Source organism: Hemiscyllium ocellatum, chromosome 17, assembly GCF_020745735.1.
Source record: "Hemiscyllium ocellatum isolate sHemOce1 chromosome 17, sHemOce1.pat.X.cur, whole genome shotgun sequence".
NCBI classification, from domain to species: Eukaryota; Metazoa; Chordata; class Chondrichthyes; order Orectolobiformes; family Hemiscylliidae; genus Hemiscyllium; species Hemiscyllium ocellatum.
This window is the reverse complement of record NC_083417.1, coordinates 56,277,657-56,297,865: the sequence shown is the minus strand read 5'-3', so window position 1 is coordinate 56,297,865 and position 20,209 is coordinate 56,277,657. Positions and strand designations below refer to the sequence as shown.

Genomic DNA, 20,209 nt, shown 5'->3' with positions numbered 1-20,209 from the left:
TACACAGTCTGCCAAATCCCATTCCTACTTGTAACTGCTATATTCTAATGTGCTCATATCCACCAACTACCAGCAGCAGTAGTTACCAGAGAAAAGGCCAAACAATTGTTAAGCATAGAACAGGCTGTGTGTTTATCATCAGTAAAGATTGTAAAGCACAGGGGGAGATGGAAATGCAATTATTATTGGGAAGAAGCTCTTAGACTTTACAACATGATCTGGATGCCTTGGTCAGAATTATTGATCCGTAGATAGCCATCTTTTCATTGCTATTATTATTTTACAAGTTCCCGAATATAATGCAAATGAAGAGTCTAGGTTTCCAATGACTGTCTCACGTCTTTAAGACTGCACTGTTGTTTGAGTGATGTGTACACCACTTCTGTCATTGCTTTTAGTGAGTGCAGCTCACTTTAGCACTCTGAGCTACCTAATCTATATCGTGTAAATGCATTATTAATGTTAAGCCTATTACTTTTAAAGTTCTGAATACCCACTCTTCATCTCTACAAGTCTGATCTGATATAACTATAATAACAGGCATAACTTGCAATCAAATATACATGCTATCCATTCTCATTACTGTAAATATATTCTGTGAAATGTATTTGTCTGTTCAACTGAGACCAACAGACTTTTCATATAGTCCTGAACTGTCCATTTATTATCCATATGAAATATTCCGTTAATCAGTTATATTGTAAAATATGATACTTTATATCAAAAGCCTATAATGTATTTTAAAAATTTTAGAAGTGTTTTATGCACAATTGAATTCCAGAATGTCACATGAAAATATAAATATATGATTAAAACATATAGAAAACTGATTTACATGACACACTAAATAAAAAACAGAGAACTGTGAACACTGGAAACCAGAATTGATGCTGTACCATATGAACTGTCCAAGTGCACAGTAAAATTTTGTACAAAGGGAGCAAAATTCTATGCTTAATTTTTCACAATTGCAGCCAAGCTTAAATTTAAACTCAGGAAAATTTAAATTACAATCAAGGTAACGGTCTCTCAATTTTAAAACATGAAAGCATTCTAAATTCAGGGGGCCCTGGGGTAAAATTAAGATCTCATGTTGGTTTTGAACTAGCCAACCAATGGCGTTTGTGCAATTTTGATTTGTTGAAATGACCTGAAACAAGCCAAAGACTAGAAGGAGCACACATCAGTGGGTGGCCCTCTCTAATCAATCCTTCCTCAGTTCAAAAGACTCAGCACCAATTGGCAGGACCAGGTTTCCCAAGAACCAATTTACTTGCCATTGTGTTTTGCTCTGACCTATTAAATTTCAATGATGTATTGGTTCGGCTCAGTGTGTGGAACAGACTTGGGGCCTTGAATTGTGAAAACTGGTTGAGTTGAGCAGATTTTGAAATGTGTTACGAAATGTGGAACATTCATGCATTTGATCCTTCTACAACTTGTATATATATATAGAATCATAGAATCCCTGAAGTATGGAAGAAGGCTATTTGGCCCAATGAGTCCACACTGACCCTCTAAGAGCATCCCATACTAGCCTTGTAACCCAGCATTTCCTATGGCTAACCCACCCAGCCTGCACATCCCTGGACACTATGGGCAATTTAGCATGGCCAATCCATCTATCTCTAGTTAGGCTGTAACTGTAGTAAATGCGAATAGGAGTGATGTTTATGAGCAACCATATCAGCTGAAAAAGTGGGTATTATGTGGAATTGTTTGACTCATTGAAGAGTCCTGTGTTAATGAATCACTAATAGAGAAGAAATCATATTTATACTGGAAATAAAATAAAAATTTGTATCTAAAAAGGAAAGAATATTAGAGTGCATAAACAAAATCACAGAAAGGATTTGTCTGCTTGATGTCAGTTATGTACCCCAACGTCCTTTATACTCAACTTTCATTCTAGTTGTGAGTAGGTAGTAAAGCTGAAAATGTGTTGCTGGTTAAAGCACAGCAGGTCAGGCAGCATCCAAGGAACAGGAAATTCGATGTTTCGGGCACAAGCCCTTCATCCTGATGAAGAGCTTGTGCCCGAAACGTCGAATTTCCTGTTCCTTGGATGCTGCCTGACCTGCTGCGCTTTAACCAGCAACACATTTTCAGCTCTGATCTCCAGCAAATGCAGACCTCACTTTTTACTAGTAGGTAGTAAAGTTCAATATCGTCAGTCTGGTTCCACATTACTAGTGTAGCAGCTCCTGTAGCTCAGTTTAGTAAATAGATTACGAAGTGGGAAATCTAACATGGCCTGAGTTGACTGGTGGATCTCCACTTCAATCCAAGTCTGGTTAACCGATTTAAGGCAGGAATTAGTGGGTGATATGTTAGACATTCACACCGAAGGGTGAAGGAGAAGGTGAGGGAGTCACTCAGGTACGCCCTGCAGTTGGCTTTCCAGTGACTGCTACCAGAAAGCTCAACTCGGAAGAGAACAGCATTAGCTTCAGGGGTGTGGTTCTCCAGGTCCAGTAGCTGAGCAGGACTCACCGTCCACTGGGAAGGCGAGCAAGGTGGTGAAGGACAGCTCATGCCAGGTAGAACTAAAGCCCGCTAAAGTAAAAAAAAATCAGAGACTTCAGAGGAAGAAAACAAACAGACTTGCATTTATATAGCACCATGCGCAACCTCAGGGTTTCCCAGAGCATTTCAAAACCAATGGTATACTTTTGTAATATAGTGATTATTGCAAGAGTGAAGTCTACACAGTCCAACAAACGCCACAAACAGCGATGGGGTCATGACCAGATCGTTCACATCAGCTGAAAGGTAAATTTTGACTGCACTCACGGGGTCTTTGAAATCCACCTGAGAGAGAGAGAGCACTTGGGGCCTTGGTTTAATACCTGTCTGAAAGGCAGTGGCTCTGAAGAGCCATTCCCAACAACAAATCGTTGCCCTTGATGGTCGATTATTTACTTTGGAAGTGTGTTGTCAGGAGCAGGTGGGAGGTGCTGAGTTCTATTTGAATGAATTAGCTGGTGAACTGTGCACCAGCAATGGCACTGTGCCATGGCTTCCCTTCACTGCCAACTGTGAGAGTGCGGCTGCTGCTCTTTAAATACAGGAAATCCTCTGCGCCTTGTACAAACAATGAACCTGGCACCGTCGACCCAGCATCTGTCACTGGAACAGAAATTTCTGGAGAAGCTCAGCAGGTCTGGCAGCGTCTGTGGAGAGAAAACACTTAATGTTTCGTCTCCAATGACCCTCCTTCAGCATCTTTTCATGGGTCCAGGGTCTCTGTGATTTGGCGTCTTTTTCTTAATGACCCTCAGAGATGGTGGGGCAGTCAGGTGGAGCCTGGGGAGGGTGCATGATGTGGTCTGCTGCCACGTTTATAAAAGCGAAACCCAGCCTGCAGGAACTCACTGCATTATGATCTGTACCACACAGAGGTGTATACAGGTCTTTAAAATCATGAGAGGCATAGACAAGGTAGTTAGCCTTTCCCCATGGTAGGGGAGGCCAAAACTAGAGGGAAACACACACACACACAAACACACACTTCTACAAGCACACACACACTCATGTGCCCATATACACACGCACACATCCACAAACACTTCCATAAACACACACGCATGCATGCACACACAAATGCACATGCGCGCACACAAACACACACAGACACACTCAGTCAACCTGTTCTGAACTAGCAAAGCAGCTGCTACCGTCAGGCCATATTGCATCATCTCCTGACACCAGACAACTGAGTTCCTGCATGAAATCCTGGCTAACTCCCCCCAATACATGTCTCCTACCTATCAACATAGTTAAATGATTGTTGTTTTTTGTTTGTATTGTTTCTTGAAGCAGATATATCAGTGCTAGGGAGGGAATTATTCCTGTCACTTAGTGCAGTTCTGGAACTACATAAATTAGAGCTCCTTTCTCGCAAAGCAATTTGATCCCCAGTCCTGGAATTGCATCGAAATGTACAGTTTTGAAATGTGCATGGCTTCACAGAATTTCTAAGAGGAAATGACTAACTGGTGATAAATTCCAGACAGATTACTGCTGTGAATTCATGATACTGTGTGAAAACTTTGTGAAATCATTAATGTGAAGGGGAAGAGAATGCACAGGACTTTCAGTATAAATTGCTAGCTAACCCCCACTGTGACAAATCTCTTATCTGGCTTTTCTTCACCTCATGCAGGCCAAAGTTTATAGGTGTAAAAATGGATGAATGCTGGAAATACATGCTGGGTAAGGCAGCATCTATGGAGAGAGGAAGAGAGTTGATGTTTCATGCCTGTGACCTTTCATCTGAACAACTGCAGACCTACCTCTCCTAGAATGGTCTTGCATTAGGACTCTTGTCTATCATGATCTACCTAACCAGTACTGCATGATTCACCTCTTCCTGTTATGTTCTACACTAGGAGACACCTTCTGGGGGGCTGGAGGCAGAGGGAAATCAGTTTAATTAAGTAAGATGGTGGCAGACCAGAACACCGCACCTTCCTATTCTCGACCTGATTGAGTTCTGGGCAGAAAATTAGAGAAAATCCCTCAATCTGCACCAATTTTGGCATGACTGAGGGACTGGAGAGAGAGCAGGGGTTGGAAAGTGACAAGTAACCTTTCTTCCCAGCTCCATTCCTGCCTCCCTGTCCCCATGACCACACCCCTAACCCCAACTCCCCAAGTTGGACATTTATTGCAGATTGTGTTAGGAATCAGTGCTTGTTTTTGTGAAAAAGAAACTCATGATTTTTTCATGATTACAGGACTGAAGTTGAAGTTTTTTTTTGTCCTGTGGCTCCACTTATTTGATGTAACCCAATCTCCCACAAACACCATTTACCCTTCCCATCAGCAATCCTGGGAGTCTCAGAGGTTGGTCCTACAGCCGCTGCTGTGATACTGCCAGGTTCAGAGGCTGGCAGGACTTCCTGATCCAAGTTCCTAGTTATTGAAAGCTCACTGGCAATCAACTGCTTGATTACCAGAGGATCTGGCAAGATTTCTCACCTTAGTGGACTGTGGATTTCCCTTTTGGTGACTCTCCTGCTAAGAGACACGGTCTGAACATGAGAAGATCTCAGTCTTCATTTTCCATTCAGTTTCTCCATTTAAAAAAAGAGATGAAACGGAATTTGGAACGTGTGTATGAAATGAGCTGCCAGAGGAAGTGGTGGAGGCTGGTACAACTGCAACATTAAAAGGCATCTGGATGGGTATATGAATAGGGAGGGTTTGGAGGGATATGGGTCGAATGCTGGCAGGTGGGACTAGATTGGGTTGGGATATCTGGTTGGCATGGACGGGTTGGACCGCAGGGTCTGTTACCGTGCTGTACATTTCTATCACCAATGTTGGGATACCAACTGTGAGGAGCATGAATGAAAAAAAATTCAACCGGTGTCAAACTGGATAAAGGGTTTAATAACTATATTGAAGCAAATTACTTCAGCTTTTGTGTGGGCTCAAACTTGACTGGTATTAAGACTCAAACCTATTTCAGTGATAATCCTGTCCTCATTGGGGCCGCATTCTGATGATTCTGGAATTTGAAGCAGCAGAAGAAATTCTAACTGAGTTGGTTTTGAAAAGCAGATGTAAAACCTATAATACTCAATGAAAGCTAAACTGAATACAGAAGAGGAACTATCCATTTTAAAGAATCGTAGAATAGAATCCCTCCAGTGTGGAAGAAGGCCATTTGGCCCATAGGGTCCACACTGACTCTCTAAAGAGCAGCCCACCCAGGCTCAACCCCCACATTCCCCATTGTTAAATCACCAAGCCTGCCATAATCCTGAATAGTACAGGCAATTTAGCATGGCCAATCCATCTAACCTGCTTTTCTTTAGACTATGAGAGGAAACCCGCACAGACACAGGGAGAATGTGCAAACTCTATACAGACAGTCACCTGAGGAAGGAATCGAACTTAGGTCCCTGGCACTGTGAGCTCCCATGCTACCCCATTTAGAATAGTTTTATTTTTAAAGAAGAACACCCTACTCTTAAAAAAAACAGTTGGTCCAAAGTAAAATTTGGCAATTGTAATCAGCTTGACTTCCAAAGAAATATTGAGTCCTGAATTCCATAAGGGTCAATGTATATGTCACAATCTGAACAATTCATAGACAAAATTTCTATCCATGTTAATAAAATTGTGAAAAGGTGTAGTTGAACAGCAGCTAATTGTTTTTAACATGAAAAAGGCCTACGGTGTAATGCAGAGGCTTAAGGAAATAGATGGAAACCAGATGAAAGCAGATACCAGGAATAGCTAAAAAAAATTTATGGATTTGAAAGAGGATCTGAAAAGAGATGGAAAATCAGAGGAATTTTAAGGGAGGACATTCCAGAGCATAGAGCCAAGGTGGCTCAATGCACAGCTAGGGAGCGTTCAAGGGAACAGATAAAGGAATTTATCAACAGGAGTTTCAGATCTGAGGCATTGAGGTCCGATGTCAGTCAGTAAGGATGGAAATGAGGCTAAGCACAAGACATCTTGTTGACCAGCACAAGGAAATGATCAGACAAGGGCTTGACAGTAGTCAAGAATATAACAAATTCAGAAGTCACATGACACTAGATTATAGTCCAACAGGTTTATTTGCAATCACAAGCTTTCGGAGCGCTGCCCCTTCGCTGGGTGAGGTCGGTTGAACGATGTGGTCAGACAAGTTGACGATGGACTTCTCTGTGATGGTACCGGTTTCAACCATGGTGCCAGGGAGGCTTGGTTACTGCTGGTGGTGATGCCACATTTCTCCAGTTTCCTGATTTTGGTCTGCATGTTGGCTGCATTCTTCTGCTGCCTCATCTGCTTGGCAGTGACTCATGGCTAGTCTGCTGTGTCCTGAGCGCAAGCTGAGAAAATGGACTCTATACTCGATTTCAAGGTTACAACGCCTGCTGTGGAGCTGGTTGAGGAGTGTGAGAGAAGTGCAATGGCAGGGTGTATCAGCTTAGTCCATGTTGCAGGTCGATTTGAATGAGTTCGCGATCTGTAGACCTTTCAGGATGTTCTCTGCTTTCTTTAATCTCTGCAGCAATGTGGTGTTTGTGTTGCTATGCATAATCTTCTTGGAGATCCTTTGAGCAGCCATCATGTGAAGGTGCCTGTGTTGAACTGGGATGGACAAGGTCAGAAGTCACATGACACCAGGTTATAGTCCAACAGGTTTATTTGAAATCACAAGCTTTTGGAGAACTACTCCATCAGCTGAAGTTTGGCTATCTAAGAAGATAACCAGTCAGGAAGATAGAAATTAATCATGTTAAGCAACTTTATTTTCAGTAAGAGATTTTTGAGCACAAACAAAATACTGCACACGTGGAGATCGGAAATAAAAATAGAAAGTGCTGAACAAACTCAGTAGACTTGGCAGGATCTCAGAGAGCGAAAGAGAGAGAGAGACAGTGTTAATGTTTCAACCCCAATACAACTCTTTTACAGTGTGAAGAGATGTGGAAATATGATGAGTTTTAAGCTGCTAAGAACTCTCTAATCTGTCCCCGACCTTCCCTCTTGCTCCATTTGCTCCTCCCCACTTTTCACCAGCATAAAATCTGTCACAATTGCTCTATCCTTCAGTTCCACAGCAGAGAATTAAGGAGCCTGGGGTCTGGTCAGATTATAAAGAACAGCAGAGAATAATTAAAAGCTTAATCGGTACTAATAAATTTCAGCTTGAGAGGAAGCCAGCTAGAAATGTAAAGCAGATATCAAGAGGTTCTGCAGGAATCTAAAGAAAAAAGGAGCAAGTAAAGTAAGCAATGGTCCTTTAGAGAGTGAAATTGGGGAGTTAACAGTAGATAGTAATGAAATGGCAGAAGTAATGAATAAATATTTTACTCATTTCTTCATGTAGGGCATACAAAAATCAGTCCAGTATAGCCTGTAAATAGGGAAGAGAGAAAGTGGGTGAAATTATAATTACCAGAGGCAGTGGAGATGTTGAGAAAAGTCAGTGTTGATCGAGTAGTAGATGGGTTCAGCATACACGTGGAACCTGAATTTGTGCTTTCGGATGGTGTTGTCAAGGAGTAGGAAGTAGGTGAGGGCCAGAGGTAAATCTTTTTGGGGGGAGCTTCACAAATAACTGGGCAGGACCAGAAAGAGAAGCTATTGCAGGTGAAACTCTCGCCAAAACTGGAGATGGAGCTGGACAAAGGTACTTTCACCCAGATTCCTAGAATGAAGAGGCCTTGCAGGGTGAAGGTATGCTCAACTAATTGAAAGGCCACAGACAGATTAAGGTAGAAGAGGGAGGGAGTAGTTAATGCTGGAATACTTACATGCAATTTAATTTCAGATTTTAGATGAATACCTCCCTTATTGGACCATCCTATAATCTGACCACCTCAAATATCCTCCTGCAGCCAATAGCCAATCTCTTTTTACAGATTCACCTCATCACGAGCATGATATATCCCAAAATGCACTAAAAATTATGCTCTCGATTTAAAATCTCATTTCCACTTCAAACAATGTAACATGCCAATTTGAAACTGGTTGTAGTGTGAAAGGTGGCCATAGCTAAAAGCCAGCGAAATCGATGTTTCAGGCAAAAGCCCTTCATCAGGCTTCTTGATGAAGGGCTTTTGCCCGAAACGTCGATTTCGCTGCACTTTGGATGCTGCCTGAACTGCTGTGCTCTTCCAGCACCACTAATCCAGAATGTGGTTTCCAGCATCTGCAGTCATTGTTTTTACCACAGTTAAAAGCCATCACAGGTGGTCAAAAGAGGACTCTAGTGGTAGTGCCCCTATCTCTGGGCCAGAATTTGAGGCCAGTATTCCAGTCCCACTTTCTCTAGAGATATGTCATAACATGTAGAATTAAAAATATCTGTATTTGAGTCATAGAGTTATAGAGATGTGCAGCACAGAAACAGACCCTTCGGTCCAACTTGTCCATGCCGACCGGATATCCCAACCCAATCTAGTCTAACCTGCCAGCAACCAGCCCATATCCCTCTGAACTCATCTTATTCATGTACCCATCTAGATGACTTTCAAATGTTGTAATTGTACCAATTGCCAGGGTTGGAGAGTTTGAGCTGCATGGAGAGGCTATGGGGTGACCTTATAGGGGTTTATATAATAATGAGTGGCATGGATAGGTTAAATAGACAAAGTCTCTTCCCTGGGGTGGGGGAGTCCAGAACCAGAGGACATAGGTTTAGAGTGAGAGGGGAAAGATTTAAAAGGGACCTAAGGAGCAATGTTTTCACACAAAAGGTGGTGTGTGTATGGAATGAGCTACCCTGGAGAGTTTTTCTTTTCCTAGTTCATTCTAACTGATTACCCATCAGAGATTTCCCGTGCACAAACCACATCATTCTCCCGTTCATATATCACCTCTCTTGTCTGTAAGCTTGGCTTTCAGTAGAAGACTTTGGATTGGTATGTAATGGATTCCACCACAGCAGCAGAATTACTGTCCAAAAAAAAATGACATCCCTAAGAAGATGTGTGTGCATACCATTCTTCAACTGAGTGACTCTTCAATCTCATTACATGCACCGTTGCTAGGTTACGTTACCAGTTACTGCTCACATGTAAACCTGTGGTCAGAGGCATACAAGAGGGGCAATGCTACAGTCACTGCATTTACCAGCTGCCCTAGCTTGGTTTCTTTTCTCAATATCACCCCAATAGATCAAGATCAAGGCAATGACCTCCTTCAATGTCCATTCACATCACAAGTGATCTATTTCAGAAGAATTTCAGCTTGGAAATATGTTCCAATACATATTGCTCGATGTAATAATAATTTCTCATAGCTACATTAAATAGAATCACTGCTGTATAAACCACCCACTTGACCCCCCTCCGGGTGGATTAGCTTGATTATTAGCTGAAGCAATATTAAGCTGCTAATCCGCTGTCACCAGGCAAATATTGCCTTCTCCTTTACTGCTGACAGCTACAAGGAAAAGTAGATTATTATAAAATTCATCTAATGCTTTGAATATAAACAGATAACCCTTCACTTGCCATGCAGCTGAGCAAAATTCCCAGTTCTGAGTCGACTTTGCATTTAGTGTTTCTTGCACCAGCCAAAGAGTTACTGCAAATGAAGCAACTCAGGCACCCATACAGTGTGACCCTCTACAGCAGTGCCCTCCATTATCTGCACTTTTGATCTCCTGGAAGTTTTAGTGTTAGAACTGAGGGAGTAGCATGTACCAGAATGAGGTCAGGAGTACATCAGGGAATCGAGTCTGGAAGATAGACCTTCGATGGTTTGGTTGAGGACCAGCAGAAATCAGGCTGAAAGGAAAACTGGTAGGCAATGAATTCAGCCCAGGAGATCAGGAAGAGTCATTTACAAGAAGCTTTCAGGTTTTCTATACTCCTTTATCAGACTGAGTCAAGTTAAAAAGCTGAAGTCTTATTACAGATTGATAGCAAATGCCACTTGTCAAATTGCACCAGTCAGATGATGTTATATTTATTCTTACTCAGTCTCCTACCCCTAAAGCAATTACTGACTCATGCACTCACATTTTTATCTTGGACAATCTTGTGCAAAATCTTAATAAATGCCTTTGGAAGTCCATACAGACGTTAATAGACACTTGCCCGAACAGTATGCTGGTGACTAATTCACTTAGTCAGACATGACCTACTGTTCACGAATACGTTTTTGTTCACCTTGTATTTTTCTAAATGCTCAATCACTCTGGGTCTAATCATTTCCAGTAACTTCCACACAATTGCTTCCAACCAGAGGGACGTTTACCATTATATGTTGCCAATACAAAAGCAAAATACCAGGAATCCAAAACAAAAGAACAAACTCAAGCCTATCAGGCAGTGCCTGTGAGAGAAATAGAATTAATGTTTCAGGCTGAATGACCTTTCAGCAGAAGAGTTCTGAGAACAGGACATTGGGATGCATTTTATGGTAGACAGCCTGTCATGTTAAAACCATGCTGGGTAGGGCTGGACTAAACAGGCTGAGGGCTCACCTTCTGCCATTCAGCGGGCATCAAGCCCTACCTTCTAGAGTTGCTTACTGATCTAATTGGCCAACAGCTTTAGCTGTTCCAGCAGCAACGCAGCCCAGAGTAGAGGATGTCATGGACTACAAGGAGACACACACAGAAAACTAGCAAGTGGCAGGTAGGTCTAGGACATGTAGATGGGGAGAGATTGGAAAGCCTTAAAGGGAGGAACGAGGGTAACCTAGAGAAGAGGGATGGTGTGGGTGGGGATAGGTTTCAGAGGGCAGGCGATCAGGACTGAGGAAGGGGGGGACTTGCACAATGCACATTGAGCACCCCCATCACTCTTCCCATTTTAAATATGGTCTGACTGCCACTGCCCAATATTTTTGATATTTTTAGTCAACCTGCTCAGAGATACTATTACACAGCTCTGGAGCAGGTGGGATTGTAACCCAGACCTTCTGACTCAGAGATGGGGACACTACCAGAAGTGCCCAGCTCTGCTCAGCATTTTATGTCAGTGGAGGTGATTGAGGCCTTTAATTAGGAGAAAGTGAAGACTGCAGATCAGAGTCAAAGAGTGTGGTGCTAGATACGCATAGCAGGTCAGGCAGCATCCGAGGAACAGGAGCATTGATGTTTCAAGCATAAGCTCTTCATCAGGAATCCTGATGATCTTATTCTCGAAGTGTCGACTCCGCTGCTCCTCGGATGCTGCCTGACTGGCTGTGTTTTTCCAGCACCACACTCTTCGACTCTGAGTCCTTTGATTGCCAAGTCCTTGGTCAGATAAGGCATTCATTGGGCCCCGGGATGGGAGGCCTAGTCGGCAACTTACTCATCCCCAGAATTATGGGGAACAGTTAGGGCTAGGCAGGAACGAGATGGACCAAGCTCCTGACTCAGTTCAAAACCACCTTGATGACAGTAGCTGTAAAATTCAACTGATTTACTCCGTTCCTCATCACAGGTGCGGCCTGACTCACTGAATCCTTTTTTCTCTTTTTTTTAAAATATAATTTATCAACACTTCCCAGCATTTGCTGTTTGTTTCAATAAACCCTAGTTAAGTATGGTATGTCAAGCTTACAAGATGTTCATGGAGCACTCATGCCTGATGCAAGGCAAGTCAAGGATTCTTTACTCATTGAGGCTGTCTGACTTGGATTAAACATAAGGATTGAAAACAAAAGTAGACCCCAGAGCCTGTCAGTTTGGTCTGTGTTTCAATAAGATCATAGCTAGTCTTCTGCCTCAGTTCTACCCACCATATTCCTTGAATCCCTGAGAGACTAAAGGTCTGTCTACCTCAGCCTGAAATCTATTCCACAGTTCTCCTCATTTCAGTTCAAACTGATCAGGTTTTCCAGGTTCCCCAACCAGTCAATCTCAACCTCACTTCCAATGTTGTTCTTCCTTAAATATGGAGACAACTTTGCACAGTACTCCAAGATGAGGTCTTCCTGAAGCCCTGTACAACTGTAGCAGGACATCCTTATTCTTCTGCTTTATTCTCCTTGTAATAAAAGCTATCATAAAAGCTTCCCAATTGTTGTACTTACTTTCCAACTTTTTAGAATACACCCCAGTGACTCTGAACATTAATGTTTTCCTGCTCCAAAGCCTTTTAAAATGCTTTTGTTTTCTTTTCCAATCCATTATCAAAGTGAATAACCCTACATTTCTCCCCATAATAATCTGTCTACCACCTGTCTATATCTCTGCAAGCTTTTGGGTCCTCCCCACTGTTTATGTTCCCACCCAGATTCGTTTCATCAGCAAACTTAGATACAATACTCTCTATTCACTGAAGTCCTAGAGTTGTACAGTATGGAAACAGACACGTCAGTGTAACTCGTCCATGCTGACCAGATATTCTATATAAATCTAGTCCCATTTGCCAGCATTTGGCCCATATCCTTCTAAACCCTTCCTATTCATGTATCCATCGAAATGCCTTTTAAATGTTGTAATTGTACCAGCCTCCTCAACTTCGTCTGGAAGCTTATTCCATGCAAGCACCACCTTCTGCATGAAAAAGTTACCCCTTAGGTCCCTTTTAAATCTTTCTCCTTTCATCTTAAACCTTCTAGTTTTATACTCCCCTACCCTGGTGAAAGATCTTGACTATTTACCCTAAACATGCCCTTATGATTTCATGAATTTTTCTATAACATCAACCCTCAGCCTCCGACGCTCAAGGAAAAACAGCCCTAGCCTATTCAGCCTCTCCCTATAGCTCAAACCCTCCAACCCTAGCAAAATATTGCAAATCTTTTCTGAACCCTTTAAAGTTTGGTTTATAAATGGCTAAAGTCTCTAGCACCAATCCTTGTGGCACACCACTAATCACAACTTGTAGACTTGAAAATGTTACTCTATTTCTACTCTCTGATTCTTCCGTTAACCAATCCTCTATCCATGCTACTATATTAATGTCATCTCCATTAGCCCTTACTTTGTATGGCACCTTGCTGAATGAATGCCTTTTGGAAATCCAAATATATCGACTGGTTCCCCTTTATCTATCTTTTCAGTTGCATTCTCAAAAACCTCAATACATTTGTCGAACATGATTTCCCTTCCACATACTTATGCTGACACTGTTAAATCATCTTATGGCTTTCTACGTGAATTGTTAAGAGTTCATTAGTAATATTTCATAGAATAGAATCCTTACAATGTGGAACAGGCTATTTGCCCCAACAGGTCCACACTGAATGTCCAAACAGTATCCCCTGAACACTATGGGCAATTTAGCATGGCCAATTCATCTAACCTGCACATCTTTGGACTGTGGGAGGAAAGCGGAGCACCCAGAGGAATTCCACACAGACACTGGGAGAATGTGCCAACTCCACACGGTCACCCGAGGGTGAAATTGAATCTGGGTTGCTGGCACTATGAGGCAGCAGTGCTAACAACTGAGCCACCGTGCCACCCTAATAGATTCCAGCATTGTCCTAACCTCTGATATCAGGCTAATTGGCCTGTAGTTCCTCCTTCTCCTTTTTTTGAATAGCAATGTTACCTCTACTAATTTTCAATCCATTGAGACCATTCTAGAATGTGGAGAATTTTGGAAACTCATAACCAGTGTATCTACTACCTCTGTGAGTATCACTTCTAGAACTCTAGGGGTATAGGTCATCAGGTCCTAGGAATTTGATCAGATTTAATTCACTTAAGATTCTGCAAATTCTTTTTCTGAGCAAAAATCATGCCACTGAGCCTTGTATGAATTAACACTGAAACCTTTCATTTTGTTTTATGTTGTTCAGGCTCCTAAAGAAACATTGGCCAAATCTGTCCTGGCAGAACTACCCCAGCAAGTTGTTCAATACTTCAAGCAAAGAAACCTACCGCCCGTCAATTCTGATCCAGCCTAACACCAAACCATCACTCTTTGGACCTGCATGATACCAAATTCCCCACCATGTCCTCTGAAAACGTTTACAGACTAAATCTTTGCATGTTTTGCAGCACATTTGTAATGTTTTCATTGTTACAAACGGAAATTTCCAATACTGAAGTCTTAATTTGTTTGTAAGGAGAATCTGGTGCTTTGTACAAGTATAAGAATTAACACTAAAAGTGGTCAACAACTTTCCTTGTTACCACTGTTAAAGTATTGAATGTACCTTTGTAATATTGGGTGTTATGTATCCAAGTTTTTTAATTATTTTAACAGTTTGAAAACAACATTATTGACGTAAAGGAAAGACAGAACTGAAAGTAATGAGTCTCATTTTGTGTCAATGTTATCTGTATGATTAAAATAAACTGTTTTTTTGTCAAACTACTATGTTTGGATATTTTACACTATTTACCTGTAATACTTACAGTTGCAACGTTTCAGTAAATTAAGTTGAATTTACCAGAAGTTTCGGCTTTGACATTTCTTTGGAAGTACTTTTCATTACGGTTGAAGTGGCCTTAATAGCTAACTTAAGAAGATTGCTTTTCTAGGAGATTGGCATTAGTTCATCACTACTTCAGCACTAAGGGTGACAAGAGGAAATAATCAATCTACCAGGAATGAAAGCTCAAATAAAGAAGATTCATAAGACACAAACAGGGGAGTGATGCAAAGCACATAATGATAACTGAACCATGCAGAATAAAAGGTCTGCAATTGTCATGCTTTCATCATCTAACAAAGGCTTGAATAAAGCTAAGGTTAGCAAATGGCCACTGGAGAATTACCCTATTGGTCAGGCTCTAAACAACTGCTTACTCTAGTTACTCTCCAAACAGCTTGACTGCTTTTCTGGCACAGTCGTAGCATCCCCACCTATAAGCTAACAGACCCAGGTTCAAGTCATGGCAATCAATTGGATTTGTCCTGCTTTTTAAGGGTACTTGTGGACCAGTGATGGTGTCCCTATCTTTGAACCAGGAGGCCTAGGTTCAGGTCTCACCTGCTGCAGAGGTGTGTAATAACATCTCTGAATAGATTGATTCAAAATTAATCACTACCTTTTATCTTAGCCTGCTTGGTTACTCTCTCTCATTCCTGATGAAGGGCTTATGCTCGAAACGTCGAATTCTCTATTCCTGAGATGCTGCCTGGCCTGCTGTGCTTTGACCAGCAACACATTTTCAGCTGATTCGAAATTAAATCCATATAGCTCAAGGGCTCTTGTGGTGCTGTGGTAGTGTCCCCTCCTTTGAGCCAAGAGGCCCTGATTTAGGTCTCACCTACTCCAGAGGCATGTAATAACATCTCCAAATAGGCTGGTTAAGAAATATCCAAAAGAATTGGTGGAATACAAAAAGAGAAAGCACTCATGTAGATTCATGGATCAAGCCAGCTCTGGCTCATTCGATTTCCCAGCCAAGGTTGAATGTGCTACGACTGCAGTGTTTCATCCCTGCAGCAGGAGAGTTAGTGTGATTAGACAGGACGTGGAGTGTGAACATCAAAAAAAACTCTCCATAGTTCCAGGCTGTATAGTATCACTGTACTGGGTATCCTTCCGCTGTATTAATAATGTGTTAGATAGTTAATCAAATTTGATACTTCCCAATTATCTTAACTTCCCGTCATTAAATTTAATTGATTTCAAATGGAATATACTGACTTGAGAGAATACTAATTGTTTTTATTCATTGCTGGGATAGGGCATCACTAACAGGCCAGCAGATTTTGCCTGTCCCTTGTTCCCCTTGAGAAGGTGGTGCTGAGCTGTCTTCTTGAACCACTGCAGTCCACCTGCTCTGGGTTCACACACAAAGCCATTAGGACAGGAATTCCAAGTTTTGACCCAGCGACAATAAAGGAATGATGATATATTTCCATGTAAGAATGTTGTATGGATTGGAGGGGATCTTGCATGGGGTGGTTATCTTCTGTCCTTGAGCTTCTAGATAGTAGTGGTCATGCGTTTGGAAGATGCTGCCTTAGGAACATTGGTGTATTTCTGAAGTGTAATTGTAGATGATACTCACTAACGCTACTGTTAATCACGTGAGATCGTTTGTACTGGATAATATCAAGCTTCTCGAGTGTTGTTGGATCTGCACCCATCCAGGTAGGGGGAGCATTCCATTACAGTCTGACTTGTGCCTCAAAGATGGTGTACAGACTTTGGTAGGTCAGAAGGTGTGTTACGTGCTGCAGGATTCTGTATACCTGACCTGTTCTTGGAGCTATGGTACTTACATGGCTAGTCCAGTTTGGTTTCTGCTCAATGGTAATCCCCAGGACAATGATCAAGAGCAGACTCATGGGTTAACAATTGGCTGGGTTGTGTTTCTTCTGATTCTTACATAAAGTACGAAACTGCGCAATTTTCCATATTGTCAAGTAGATGCAAGTATTGCAGCTCACTGGAACAGCTCGGCTAGGGGTATGACAAGTTCTAAAGCACAAGTCTTCAGTTCAGTTACCTCCAGCCATTCACATGGAGTGAATCGAATTGGCTGAAGACTAGAATCTGTAAGGAGATTTGGAGGATTTTGAGATGGATCAGTATTGTTGCTGGATGAGAATTGTTGCAAACACTTTGGCTTCATCTTTTACACTGATATGTTAACGATAGGGATGTTTGTGGAATCTCCTCCTCCAGTGAGTGGTGTAATTGTCCACTGCCATTCACTATTGGATTCGGAAGGACTGTAGAGCTTAGATGTAATCCATTGGTTGTCAAATTGCATAGCTCTGTAGCTCATTTGCTACTTATCCTGTTTGAAGCACGTGTAGTCTTATGGTTTTAACAGGTTGACACCTCATTTTTAGGTATACCTGGTGCTCCTCCTGACATACATTCTTGCACTCTTCATTGAAGCAGTATTGATTCCCTGGCTTGATGGCAGAGTCGGGTGTTGAGGGGAGGGGAGGTGGTGGTAGGATATGCCAAGCGATGAGGTTGCAGGTTGTGTTGGACTTTGACTCTGTTGTTGCTGATGAATGCCCATAGCACCTCATGAATGCCAAGTCATGCATTGCCACACTTGTTTATCGTCTTCCCGTTTAACACAGTGTTAGGGAGATACTGCATAACAGGGGCTATTGTCAAAGGGAAGACAGTACTTTCTCTCCACAAATCCTGTCTGACTGTTACTCTTGCCAATGCTGCCATGGAAAGATGTACCTGTGGCAGGCACACTGATGAGGATGAGATCAAGTTTTTTTGTTGCTGGTTTCCTCACCACCTGCCACAGACTAAGTCCAGCAGCAATGTCCTTGGGGACTTGACCAACTCAGTCAGTAGATTCGACGTTTCGGGCATAAGCCCTTCTTCAGGATTCCTGAAGAAGGGCTTAAGCCCAAAATGTCGAATCTCCTGTTCCTTGGATGCTGCCTGACCTGCTGCGCTTTTCCAGCAACACATTTTCAGCTCTGATCTCCAGCATCTGCAGACCTCACTTTCTCCTCGAAGATTTTAATTTACTGCGAATCCTCTTGCAAGGATGCCTTCCTTGAAGAAGCTCTCTTCCTCCCTCTACAAGGACTTCGGTGAGTCCCTCTCTCACTGCACACCCCAGGTCATCTCCTCTGCACAGAAGCTCTTCAGCCACGTTCTCAAACAGATTCGCTACCACAGCCACATCTCCTTCCTCAGCACCTGTGTACGGAGCCGATTAATCCCGCACGGACTCCGGACTACATTCCGACCAACAAAATTTGGACCCAACCAGGACAACCAGTACGATTCCTGAAGAAGGGCTTATGCCCGAAACGTCGAATCTCCTGTTCCTTGGATGCTGCCTGACCTGCTGCGCTTTTCCAGCAACACATTTTCAGCTGTGATCTCCAGCATCTGCAGACCTCACTTTCTCCTCCAACTCAGTCAGTAATGGTGTTGCTTAACTACTCTGAATAACTGGCCCAGTAACTATACCTACTGTACCATTGCTTCTCTCAGATTTCACCGAATACACGGACAATAGTAGACTCTCTGCCCTAAATTAAAATAAAAATTAGATGATTTTTTATAAAAACAAAATGATTTAAATCTCTGCAGCAGACTCTGCAAATATGGACTTGCTGATAATAATAATGATTGTCAGCAAAAAGGAAGGCTGAGAAAAGGTCATGCAATTACAAGATTAATTTCAAATGGAAATCTTTCATGAATTGATGATGTTCAGAGAAATGAGAGCTATATAGCTCGGTAGCATATAGTACGATGTAAGCCCACTAAGCGACATTATCCAAGTAAATATCTACGTAGCTGCTGTGACAGGCAAGAGGGGCACAGGAAATTAATACACACCTCATACTTAAAGAATTGCGATTCCCAAAAGTAAAAAGCAACAGTAAGTTCTTTTTAAATATACTACAAAACTGCATATGTTGCAAGTTTCTAACTGATTCACTGGAAAGAAAATGTGGTAAAGTCATTTTCTCCAAATAAATAAATAATTATAGTCACAAGTGAAGACTGAAAAGGTTAATGTCGTACAAATTAGCTGATGTAAATTATGTCTACAGTCTACTGGGGGGGGGGGGGGGGGGGGGAGAGGAGGAGGAGGAGGAGGAGAGGACTTATGCAATTGCTGCCTTATAGTCAACTTCTTAGATTATGTGCAGGAGCCGCTTTATTGGACAAAACCTCCAATTTTCTTCCTTCAAACGCTTGCTTACCAATGACAAGTCAATAGATCAAAAAATCATTGTGAGAATACAGTCCGCATTTTCAAAACATATTTGCAATTGTGATGGTAAACAGTAAACAGAGGGAATGTTCTCACTAGTGATAAAGAGGGGAGACCAGAATCTGTGTGCTGTGGCCCTGTGGCAGTAACACCGATGGAATAGAGGAAAGTCTTAATATGGCCAACAAGTGGTATGTCACGTCACATACAAATCGAACAAAAAGGAACATATTTGCTTGCCAGTTTAAAAAAAAACAGGCCTGATGGACTTCATCATGCAGTATTTTATTCATAATTTAGAATCTTCTTTCCCAAAAAAATTTAAAACACCATTTTTTAAAAAAATGCCACTTTTATATAAGTTTTTATTACCTTTTCTCTCTTTTGTTTTCAACTTAGATATTCAATTAATTATGTTAGGGTGAAAAACAGATGTGATTTGCGCGGAGGTCAAACAAATGTTTATCTTTAAAAAATTATGTTTTAAAAATCACATGGGGAAATGTCATTTAACATTTTTGAAAGCCAATTTTAACGTGAGTGTTAAAGTTCCAAGGTGAACAATGCGAATGATTGTGCATTACCACCTAAAGCTCTAAACTATTGAAAACAAAATTCAGGAGGTCAAGAACATGACAGTTTATAATTAATCCATATCTGTAGTAGAGTAGTAGCAAGCATTCATCTCATACTGGGACAGATATCAAATCTATACAACAAAAAAAGGTAGTTTTGTCCTTTCTGGGGTGAAGCATCATATGTAAATAGTATTCAGCCACCAGCTATTCATCTGTATTGCCACTTTTGTGAATAACAGAGTTACAAGGCAGCAATTTTCACATGTTTGATCCCAACATGGGGAAGATATAAAGTCAGGTCCACAAAGCCACCAAAGTACTTAAAGCACATCCATGATATAATTAGGGCATTAGCTTTGCTTAGGGGAAGCACTCTCACACCGAGAAAATCATGGGTTAAAGAACTGGAGTCGATACTTCAGCACAATAGAGGGAATCCAACTTTGGTGAAAAAGCTATCTTTCTGATTAATCAAAGCACCATTCTGCCAACTTCAATGAGGGTTAAAAAAATGTTTCATTGGAAATTGTGAGAATGAAAGGTCATGATCAACTTGAAACGTAAATTCTGTTTCTCTTCACAGATGTTACCTGACCTACTG

At 41.7% G+C, this 20,209-nt stretch overlaps 1 protein-coding gene across 1 annotated transcript in view; it reads left to right on the top strand.

Annotated features, from left to right (window-relative positions):
• The window catches only part of cpne2 (copine II), a 261,372-nt gene extending 246,667 nt beyond the window's left edge, over positions 1-14,705 (top strand). The window contains exon 16 of the mRNA XM_060837772.1: positions 14,209-14,705. Coding sequence (XP_060693755.1) covers positions 14,209-14,316 — 108 coding nt within the window. The 3' untranslated portion in view covers positions 14,317-14,705. The remainder of the gene's footprint in view (positions 1-14,208) is intronic.
• The last annotated feature ends 5,504 nt before the right edge of the window (positions 14,706-20,209 follow it).